The sequence below is a fragment of the Brugia malayi genome (assembly GCF_000002995.4).
Source record: "Brugia malayi strain FR3 genome assembly, contig: Bm_v4_Chr4_scaffold_001, whole genome shotgun sequence".
Taxonomy (NCBI): Eukaryota; Metazoa; Nematoda; class Chromadorea; order Rhabditida; family Onchocercidae; genus Brugia; species Brugia malayi.
In genome coordinates this window covers 518,259-530,637 of record NW_025062478.1, presented here as the reverse complement: position 1 = coordinate 530,637, position 12,379 = coordinate 518,259, and the positions used below count along the sequence as shown (strand labels likewise).

The 12,379-nt window shown below is 28.3% G+C and overlaps 1 protein-coding gene across 1 annotated transcript; it reads right to left on the bottom strand.

Annotated features, from left to right (window-relative positions):
* Window positions 1-4,104: 4,104 nt before the first annotated feature.
* Bm17701 (Uncharacterized protein) lies at window positions 4,105-8,498 on the bottom strand (the record flags this gene model as incomplete). The annotated part of the gene is made up of 13 exons (XM_043081187.1): window positions 4,105-4,204; window positions 4,346-4,551; window positions 4,865-4,982; window positions 5,153-5,242; window positions 5,876-6,069; window positions 6,446-6,614; window positions 6,823-7,019; window positions 7,240-7,319; window positions 7,414-7,537; window positions 7,735-7,935; window positions 8,020-8,079; window positions 8,166-8,265; window positions 8,410-8,498. The coding sequence occupies 13 exons, from the start codon at window positions 8,496-8,498 to the stop codon at window positions 4,105-4,107; spliced, it is 1,728 nt and encodes a 575-aa protein (XP_042937121.1).
* Window positions 8,499-12,379: the final 3,881 nt, after the last annotated feature.

Sequence of the window (12,379 nt, the reverse complement as noted above, 5' to 3'; positions counted from 1 at the left end):
GAATTCTTCATTTTGTACCAGCTTTTATTACTTTAACAAGGGATGAAACAAAAAATTTTGCAAAAATTAAAACTTTATTCGCATTTAATAATTAATTAAAAGAAATTTTTACATAATTCAAATTTATTTTTTTGTCTAAATTACTGAAACTGAAAAAAATGCGGGATTTTCACAAAGTACTTAGATTAGCAATTGAAATTATTTTCAGTGTCAGAAATGTTATAATTAATGTAATGAATCTATTAGTTATATATATTATTATAACATTTCTGACACTGAAACCCACTGCATGCACTTTATTGCTAGGACATAGATCTTTACTATTTGTAACGTCTATTAATGCCTCAAATATTAAGTCTATTACAGTTTTATTCTTATAACATAAATTAGCCTTATCCCTTAAGCATTCACCTAATATGTCTTTAACAAACTATTAGTTAATTTTTTATTGTTTTCTTCTCTTACATCTTTTTCCTTTATATTCCAATTCCTTATAAAGTTTATTAATAAGATTACTTTCATTTTTAGTTAATGGTGCTCTTAGTTTCATCAAAAGCGAGTATTCTGTAAGAAAAAAAAGTTATCTTCGTCGAGTCTAAATCGCTTAAATTGATATCAGTATTACTTTCATCTGAGCTAGAATCATTTGAATCAGTAGTTTCAACCAGCCAACAACTAACTAACTTATTATTGTAAATCAACACCTGACAGCATGCCACAATCCTCAAAATTGGAATCAGCACCTATCACCTAATCATTTTCATCTGATTAACTAGTTATTTGGTTAACGCACTTTCGACTTCAGCTCTTAGAAGTATATTTTCTCGTATATTCATCAAGTATATTTTCTCGAACACTCCCGTAATTTCTGTACTGCACTCGCTATTTTAGCATTTTAGCACTTCTTAACCATAACTTCTGTCTGTATAATTATTGCTTTCTGGCTATCCTGAATAAGTAATACCGGAAGTATGTTGATTACAATTCTCATCTGAAAAGTGATTAAGTTCTCAGCTGATTATTATGACTAGAAATATAATCTGAAATTGTATATTCGTCACAATTTTGTGTTCCTACTTTTTTTTTTCTCTTAGATGGCTTTTCAATTGATGGTGTTCGTTATTTCCTTAAAAACAAACTTCCCAGAATTCGTTTGTCATCTGCCGGCAACTCTGAGCTTGGCAAGAAGCTACACAGTTCTACTATACCTATAAAACAAAATTATATTAAGTCTATTACAGTTTTCCTACTATATTTATAACATAAATTAGACCAATCACCAAGTATTCACCATAATATGGATAGGTTTATGTATTCTACCACAGGTATTTATTTCTTCATCTTACTTAACTTTAACAGATATGGCTTAAGATATTTACCAGTAATACTTCCTGTATATCTATTATTTCTTCTGGCAACTACTTTCCCATCTTTCGTTCCACCTTCTGGACCAATGTCTATTATATAATCCTCAGTTTTTATAACGTTCAAGTTGTGCTCGATACCTATAACAGTATCCTAAATCAACTAACTCATGGAGTTATCTTCAGTAAATTATTCACATTCTCAAAATGCAATCCCCTCGTTGCTTCATCAAGAACAGTAGACTGTTTTGATAGCTCTCTGGATAGCTTTACCTCTAGACAGTTGTTCCTTCTATATATAGTTCTATATATCCAAGTCCATTTCTCGAAAAATGACCAATTTTTCATTCAGCATTGAAAGGTTGTCAAAAAAAAATCACACGCCTGATCTATTGTCATATCAAGCACGTCAGAAACTGATTTTCATTTGTAAGTAACTTCCATTGTTTCTCGAAATGCATTTCTACCCTTAAATGCTCATCATCTTTACACGCTTCTCACCTTTCCTCCCTTGGAAATCGGCTGACTCTAAGAGTATTCCTCACATCATTGAAAATGCCAACATATATTGCTGGATTCGATGTCGGAGTTCTATCAATTGGCAATTGGTTTATTTCTATAATTTTTTTATCTATATATTCAAAGCCTTCTAATCGCATTTGCCATACTTCGAGAATGAATTATATATTTTGCGCGCTAAATATTTATATAATGTTTCTACAACTAAACTTCATTTGTTTTTCCCCTCCCTTCCTGATATCCCAGTTACACAAATAAGATTTCCTTATAGGACATCTATATTTTCTATATTTTTAAGTTATTTTTTTTTTCCTTGCATTTATCATCTATATTTTTTAAGTTATTTTCCCATGCATTTATTACTTTTATGTACTGAATTGTTTGCTTGCTGAAATTAAGATTGTTTTCTCTTCCACTTAAATATTGCTCTGTTATGCTTTTCGAGGTCCCATGCATTTGATTTGATTGTTCCTTTCTGCAACAATTATTTCCTCCATTTACCTCAGCTTCAGGACCAATATCAATTGCATAATCAGCAGCTATTATTGTATCTTCATCAAATGATCACGGTGTTTCTCACATCTTTCAGGTTTTTAAATTTGGCAGTTAATCGATTGTAGTTGAAAATTGGCTGCTAGTATAAAGGAGAATGATAATCATTCCGAATGGAACTCTTTGGAGAAGAAAACATATTTGTGCTGTCTTCGATGATTGGTCCGATTAACTCCAAAGATTTTCTTTCATTGGCATATTTCTACTCAGAAATGATTTTGTTGAATGAAAGAAATTTCCTCTGTTCTTCAACACTGATTAACGAAAAGCTGCGTTGAAAATAATTCCAATTGCAAAAACGCTTTTTCAGTATCGGCTGTTATTATATTTTCCATCGTTCTAAGTTGAATGAATCAATACGCCTGCTAAATCTGAGAGTGCGATCGGATTGATATAGAACATCGTTCAAAATTTTCATATCTTTGGTGTGAGCAGAAGCATCGTAAGAGATTCTTAATTTTATTGTCGATTTATTCGGGTTAATATCGCATGATGTGTCTAATAATATATAAAGCCAATCTGATTCATTTCTAGGACTACTACTTTAATTATATTGAATTCCATTTGTTCTTGAATTATTTCCTAGTAACGTTTGAGAAATAATTTATTAGTATAAAGTCCTCCAATTAATATTTCTAATCTTTCGAGACAAAAAACCCTAATTATCATTTAGGCAAATCTTTGAACTTTTCCAGGACTAAAATACTTGATATCTTCCACTTTGCATAGCGATTGTTCCTTTGAAATATCTCAACTGTTGCTTGAAATATCTCAACATCTCGACTCCTTATTTCCAGAATTTTCCCATTTTTGGAATCATGGTGATATTGCTTACATGCATCGATTTGGTTTCAACAATAACTATCCCCAATTTAATTTGTCTTCGTCATAATTGTGAAATTTATTTTTATATTCCTTCCCAGTTATTATAGGATCAGCATTTGTATGGATTACGTAGAATCCTGATACCATTTGACGGACTTCATTTGAAGATATAAAATTGAAAAAACAGTCTACTCCAACGAATATACAGAGCCTTTTCCAATATCTTCCTTCCTCTTCAAGCTTTTCTTGAGCTATTATTTGTGGCAAATCTTTGCTGTTGAATTAATTGCTTGTAGTTTCTCTGTTCTGTTGAATTAATTACTTGTAGTTCTTCTGTTACTTAATTTAAATAATAAACTTTTAAATAATAGTAATTTAATTTAATATATATCTTTTTTATATAATTTAATATATACCTTGATGTGTAGTACCACTTATTTAATGTGCAGTATAACATATTTAGTATGTGGATGATTGAATATTGTAATTAATACTTCATAGAGATTTAATTTCACAGTCTAATTTTCTTAATTGCTTCCTTAGTTCTTAATAATAACGGTATAGGAGAAATGTTAGAGAGAATCCTCTGATTTTGAAGAACAGTGGAAGTACGGTAGTAACTTGTAAAAAACAATATTTTCGAAAACAGGATTGATGACTTCAAGCAATGCAATGCATATAACCTTCTTTATCGCAAACTTTATTTCCAATTCCATATTATTATTAGATTAAAAACGGGAATAAAAATGCTGAAAAAAAAAATACTTATTGTGAAGCATGTTTATTTATTTAAAAAATAACAAATTTCAAAATATTCAAAGATTATTTAATGATCTTTATAAAATTAGACAGAATCATTACTGGTGTACGGTCTTACCCTGTAGTCAGTATAAAAGTCGGCTGATGATGAACGTGTAAAAACGTTCAGGTTAATATTGTCACAACTGAAATATAATACATATCGATAAAATTAACAAAAAATCGAAAAATTTACCAAATGGAACAAACAAAAATCAGAAGTGAAAAGTGGGAATTAAGTTATTTAAAACCTGATTTTCTAATGTTTCGTAGTAAAAGAAACTAACATGGATAATCCCGGATTTATTATAAAATCACGCAACCCATCAATCTGGCGTAAATCATTCGCTATCGCTCTGATATCACCATCAAAAGAATCATGGAAAACGCAGCCATCCTCAGTTTCGGTCCAGTTAATAAAATAATTCTGCTTGGTTGAAATTAACAGTTTAGGTCGTTTCAAATTCAAGCGTTGCAAATTTTCAATATTAACCTGAAAACTAATTTCAGAATGTTTTCATGTCTTCCTGTCAAACTGACTACATAATTATCAGCAAACAGTAGACTTAATTTTTAAACCTGTTAAAGTGCTGAAGCTTCAATTTCTTCTCCTCGTTTTGGAATAACATCTCTCAGATGTTTATTTTTTTTGTCATCAATTCGACAATTTCTAAAGTTTTTCAGTAATTATCTCCATATTAAATGGCTCGACATAACCATCAAAATTGAAACTAAAAACCATCCAGACGAATTCTGAGCAATGTTTTCGATGAATAAATATCATGCATATTTTCGATTAACGATACCTTATTTCCATGAAGTATGAGAAGACGCAAATCTGGTAAATCATCGTCATCTAAATTATTCCAGACTTCGTCTTTATAACAATCTCCGAAATTGCTTAGGTCCAGAAAATCTAAATGCCTGAAACAAAAATACTTGCAATTATTATTAAAATTTCTGCATAAGAGCAGTTTACAGCGTGTGAAATGAAAAGAACTGCAAGAACTGCAGCTTAATCCTTGAACGTTGAAAAAACAATCAAAAAACAGGAAAGGAGCTCTCATAAAGAGGTTATAAAAAAAAAAACTTACTTGAAATTACTAACAATGAAAGGCATAACTCCATCATTGAACGTCAAATATCCACTGAATGGCAAACCCAGTGTTTTCAAATTTGGACAACTGTAATGATTTATAACATACTGTAATATAAATTCATAATATAAACTATTTACCATTGTATATTTCTTGTCGTGAAAGACGAAATATTTAAATTATTATATCCAAAACTAACAAATTCCTCTTATCTAATTCCTTTTCCTCGCACAACAAAAATCCTTTGTTAGCAAACCCTTTGTTAGCAAAACCCTTTATTAGCAGTCTTTGTTTCATATCATTTAAATGTCCTCCTCTGCCGAATATCTGGTCAGTTCAGTTCTGTATATAATCTTGTTAACAATCTTCTTTGTTCATCCATGAGAAATCCTCCCATCTAATCTCCATTCGTTAAATCAGTCTTATATATAACCCAACCAATCCTTCCATAACCATCATTTGCTTTATGTTTTGGGTGGTATTGGGATGCGTCTAATACTTTACAATTTTGTGTTATTTGACCATTTTTATATTATTGCATGTTTTATAATTATATCTTTCGTTACGCGTTTGTTAATCGGTGTAGCATCCGTACGACGACATGTATAAAGCGCTATTATTTGCTTCATGTTAAATAAAGGTTTAATTACCCAAGTTTGAGGTTTCACGACATTTCTCCTTCTTTATATACAAATATGTTCGTACAGAAAATTAACTTACTTCCGATCAATGACTCTAAAAAGATCGACCGTGCCTTCCAAGTAATTCGACATTATTAAATGCCTAAGTTTGTATGGGAATGAATTTTCAGGTCTTTTCTCTGGCAAAGTGAATAATTGAATTAATCCATCGGGCGAAACATCACAATCTTGTCCGCCAAACCATACCCGCAGCTCTTCCAAATTGTACAGTTTCTGCAATATTCAAATAATGTAAAAACCGAAATAGTATTTGATTACGGAATGTGAACGAAATAGTATTTCGTTCACATTCCGTAATGACTACTCTAAATTGGTAGTTAGAACGTTAACCACTAAAATCAAACTACTAAAATTCTTACACTAAAATATATAAAAATATTAAAGCACTTATCAATTTCAATAATATCAAACCAAATTAAATCTAGAGCAAACAAAACATTGAAACTACCAATGCAGCCAAATATTTTTAAAGTTGGAAAATGAATGATTTTTATAAAACTGCTAAAGATGTATACAAGCATAACTGTTCGGTAGCACTACCCTCATACAAACGACAACTTAATCTTATTTTTGCTAGCATTGTTCTTGCCTTTATGTGCGCAAATTCTTGATCAGAAGTATACAAACTCAGACCCCATGAAAATACTTTCAAATTATGCAAAAGACCAATGTACTCAATGCCATCATTTCTAATATAAGATCCAAGATGAAGTTCGGTAAGAGTAGACCTCCACGGAGAAGCTCTAATCACGCTGAAACTGAAAAACACTGATATTAATAAATATATTCACAATATTACCAAAATAAAACAGCTACCATGAATCAAGTAGCTTACAACTGAACAATCCAATAATAGATTTCAAATTACGATGTCACATGATCCCATAAGACTGTTTTCAAAAATGATTCAACTTGAACCTAGCGAGTAATCTGCGCTAAGAGAATTGTAGGGGAAAACGAACTTACTTAATGTCAGCTATCCCATCGTAAATATGTAATAAATTCAGCGGACGTTTATAAGCAGGCAATCTTGGATCATTTCCTGAACTGTATACACTTACATTACCAACAAAAAAATTTCTCACTTCTGGGAAAATGTTTTCATCTTCAAATAACATTTCCAACGTCTTTTCCCATTCGTCTGGATTATCAGACCCTGGACTCTAAAAGATAAGATACGCAAATCATGAATTATTATTGCTGATACTATTCATCTCAAATTAAAACTGTCTTTAATAAATGAAGCCCGAACTGTAATATTAAATAATAAATATAGTAAAAAATCAATTACTCAAACAGGAATAAGAATAACCTATAAAAATTGCGATACCTTAAAAAGGTGGTAATGAAATATTTCATTAAATTTATAATATCAAATCATACTTGTCTCACTTTTTCCATGTGCAAAGTTTTAACATTCGGGAAGCTATTTGATAATTTTGTCAATAGTGTAGTATTCATTTCTGCAAAACTTGTCATTTACAAGGAAGAATGGTTAAATTTAAAAAAATCAATCTATTATAAAATCTCTTGATTTAATTTTACTTTAATTTGTACCCTTAAATGAGCCAATATCGAGATGGATTACATTAGGAAAACAAATTTCGAATAATGCGTACACTTCGGCGGATGGCAATGGTACAGAACAATCAATACACAATTTCCGAAGATAATGCGAAGTCTGAAAACATATAAAAAACGAATATAACATACTAACTCATTAATTAGCAAAAATAAAGGGAAACAGAAGGAAACGAAAATAAATCAAGGTGATAAGACTGTCCTCAGAGTTTGATTAATTACGGTCAATAAACTACAAATACTTTCTTCATTGATTATCATACATCATTTGACATAAATTCATTCGCCAAAACTTACCCTATGGAAAAACTTTTTCACACTGCCATATTTCAACGAAATATCGTTAACTAATACCCGAACTTCGGTGAAAAAAGCAGAATGATTCGCCAAATAATTCCAACGGTGACAAACCAAAGAGAAACAGTGGATCAAATCAATCGGATGACAATAAGCAAATATTGTCAATAATATATCATTCGACAAGTCATTAATTGTTACCTTAATAAATTACTTACAATTGAAAAACTTTTCACTGGAATCGTTTGCAATGGATCGTAATAATGAAAACTTCCAAATATTCACCGCCGCGCTATCTGAATCAGCTGTAAATTGATTGATATCCACTTCACTTCCGGTCGAAGCCTGGAAATTTTCTATTTCATATTTTATTAAAGAGAGAAACAAAAAGAAAGCAGAAATTCGTTACACTGATAAGTAAAATGGATCACTTGGGACTTCAGATTGGTAGTCTTGTGTCGCGTAGATGAGTAAGAGGAACGACCAAGTTGTATCAACGGATAATATGTTTGCATCCGATGAGCACGAGTCCTAAAATTGACTGAGAACCCAATAAAACTGTCTTGTAGAGTCTAACATTCGATGAGAGTGGATTTTATGGCAGATCTGGGATAACAATCTTAAAACTTCTTAAAACTCTTTCCAACACTTTTAATATAACACAAGAAAACTTACGCCTCAAAAAACTTATATCTTCTGTCTATCGTATCATATTTGCGCGACACAGGCCGATATCGTCCAGGCGATTCTGTTATCGCATCCATTCTAAAATAATTATTGTCTAAAGCAAGCAGAAATTGATTCATTAAGAAATTTTCATTGCAATTCCAAATCTCAAAAGCAAAACACTGTCATTTTGCGCTCAAAATTGAGCAATTATATTTCAATCAAATAAAAAATCAATAAAAAGCAAATAAATCAAAAATTTAAATACGTCCGAGCAGCACGAATTCATCATAATGTGTGAATGACAGAAATGACACATTTGATGTCCGCGTGTGATCACAGTGACTCATCAAAGGTGCACAAAGGTGTAGCAGTAAATAATTTTTGAAATTCAAAAAATAAATTAATAAAAGGAATAAAGTGGGAAGGAAGTTAGAAATGGAGTGAATTTGTGGGGAAAAGTGGGATATAAATTAAAAATCAAACCAGTGGCAGTATTAAGTGCCAATTACTATGTTATTATTTTTTTTATTACTTTATTATTATTATTACTATTATATTATTATTATTACTAATTATTATCACTTTTATTACATGTTATTATTATCAATTATTACCAATTATTATTTACTGCTATTTATTATTCATGCCATTATTCATTATATACACTGCCTGACGGGTGCTCAAGACTGTGGTGTTTACTTGCTTGTGAATCCAATATACTCTCCATAACTTCGAAAGGCTTACTCATGATAAGGAATGACAATGATTATATGCTGATAAGAAATTGAAATGATTATCTTAATCCAGTAAGTTAATGTTCAGTTATGTTTATCTCCCATTGAAAAAGTGAGTAGGAAGAATTCATTGTCGATTTTTCTTGTAAGAATGTAAGGATGGTATTTGAATTTTGAATTAGAACTGCTGTTAATTATAAAAATGGAAAATTTGCTCTAGAAACAAAAAAAAAAAAAAAAAAAAAAAAAAACGAAAAAAAAACGAAAAATCAGTCGTTGTCGAAAATGTGCTTCAATAATTTAAATTAATGAAATATTTTAACTGATAAAGTGACTAATTCAAACATCGTTGCAGAACAAATTGATATTTCGATGAAATAATTTGCATTTACTAATTTTCAATTATATTTATTTAATTTACATTAAATATGATATTTAGTAGTGTGTTTTAATAATGATTTTAATCTTACATTAGATAACTGTTACAGTTTTTGGATATAAGTCTTCATTTGATTTAATAAACAATATTTCTCTCTCTCTCTCTCCTTTTTTTTGTTATCATTTTGGCTTGTTTCAATAATAGTTGAAAAATGGAAAGAATAAAATGAAAATTATTGAAAACGAAAAAAAGATTTTTTAAATATTAAAAAAAAAAAAAAAAAATTTGAGGGAAAGTATAAACAAGAATGATAATGATTTATAATTTGATTGTCATCTTTTTTCTTCTTTTAACTAAAGCATGAAAAAGTTACGTCATAATGCAGTAATGATGCTCTGACAATAGCATCCTTTCATCAGATTTTTGCAAAATAGCAAGCATCCTTGTTGCTTTAGGGCTTAAGAGGCAATTTTATTTTAAGGAATAATTTATCATCACATGCTAGCAACACAAGTACTCCTTATATTGACATTTTTTTTTTTCACTAATTAAATCCAAAAATGCGCATAAAATTCGCATATATCTGCATATATATATCATAGATATCATTTGATAGTAATAAAAAATATTAAATAAAAGTTCGAAACAATTTTTTTTTTTCCTTAGAATTAAATCTTTTTCCTTTCATTTCTAATTTATAAATTAGGATTTTATAATTTTTGTGACTCTTTTTGTTGATTTTTGGTTAGTGTACGATAGAATCTGAGTTTTTTTTTTTAATTCTATTTCATTATTTATTATTATTATTTGTATTTTATTTCTTTAAATTTTAATCTACAAATATTTTGCCTAATATGTAAACTATAAAGGATGTTAGTTATTGGCTGATTTTGTGCATCTGGAAATAACGTTGCTATTTTGATACAGTCGCATTTGTTTATGAATCAATTTGCTACACATATATATTTTAAGTAATACTTATATTATAATTAGTCTAAGTAATAATTAAACTAAAATATTTTGAAAATAATTTATAATCTGTTGAAAAATGTTGAATAATTGCGCCTATTTCATCAAATAAACATTTGAGCTATATATCATTTGTTCTAAATTCCATTCTTGGCTCATTTAAGCTTCTAGCAGTATATCATTTTTTTTTTCCTCTTTTATTGCATCTATTTATGAACCATTGCTAGCCCATAGTCATCAATCCCTATGGATTTTCAATTTTTATCTTATTTTTTATTTAAAAAAAAAACAATCACTTATGAATACTTTGGGAATTATCATTGAGAACTAAATTTAATGTATGAAACTTTAAATATGGTAAATAAATTTTTTTTTTTTATTCAAAGAGAAAAAATAAAAAATTAAACGGAATGGAAAATTTCTATTTATTGTCAATTACTCTCTCTCTCTCTCTTGTAGTCTTTATATTTTTTTATTAATATTTTAGCACTCAGTATTCAAAAAAAAGAAAATTGTCAAATTTATAAAATTGCACCACATTTTCTTCGTTTTTCAATAGGTAAGAAAATAAAAGAATAAAAAAACTAAAGCCTTTTTTTACATTTCATTTTATTTATTTATTTATTATTATTATTTTTTTTTATTCTTAATTCATTTCTAACGAATAAGAAGGAAACTATTAGCAATGCTACATCCGGATTCGAAATCATTTTCACATTCCGAATATACTCGCTTACCTGAAAACACTGCAATTTTTCTGTTTTTTATTAATCCTTTAAGAAATGACTAAAAGAATTGTAATGTTTATATTTTTTATTCAATATTCCTTTTTTATTTTTTTCATTTTTTTTTTCCAAATAATTCATTGATTTTTTAAAAATACTTTATGAAAATCACAATCTAAGAGATTAAAAAAAAAATTGAAATAGCAAATTGAGTAGTTTTTTGCTAAATATTTGATCGATTTATCAATTCTCTTTTTTTTTTCCCGAATAAATTTCAAATAAATTTTTCTTTTTGCACTACACTTAGTAACCAGTACATTAATTAAGTCAGTTATTTAAATAAAACTTTTCGTTTTTTTTTTTTTTCTTTTAGTAAATAATCAAACAAAATATTTATTTATTATTTTCACATGATTGTCAATATTAATTGCAATTCTTATATTCTCTTCTAGTTCATAATTTCATCCCAGAATTAATTTCAATATATTCATCAATTTTTTTTTTTATTATTTAGCGAAAGTATTAATGCAATATACTGTAATTATATCAGCTTCTATTTGTTCAAATAACTTTTAAAAATTTCATTTTCTTTTTTTTTTTACAATCTTAAGCATCGCATATATATTAAAATACATGTAACTAAACTTTTTTATATTCATATGAAAATTAAGAAAAGAGAAAAGATAAAGAATTTTGGAATAGAATAAACTGTAATTAAATGAAACTTGCTTACACAAGAAATAAGAAATTTTTGAAAAAAATTTTTTTTCATCCCTTTCTTTTTATCCATCTAATTATTACTGCATGATTACATTTGAACATTCAATTTAGCTGCTTAAAAATTGACTTAAAATGCAAGTTTCATTTTTCAGTATATTTTACCAATTTGATATTTTATGAATGAAATTTTCTATTGCAATCATTTAAAAATTATTTACAACAGTTGCAAATAGATGAAATATTTTTACTTTTTATATAAGATTACATTGTTTATTAAATTTTTTTTTTGTTTAATTTTTCTATTTCATTCTTATGTTAAAGTGCTAATTAAATAATCATTTTTTTGTCAAATAATCAATATTGAAAGCACAATTTAATTTGTTAAATTGTATTTTTTTTTTCTTTTCTTGTTTTTTTGTCAAAATATTTCAGAGATTCATTGAAAACTT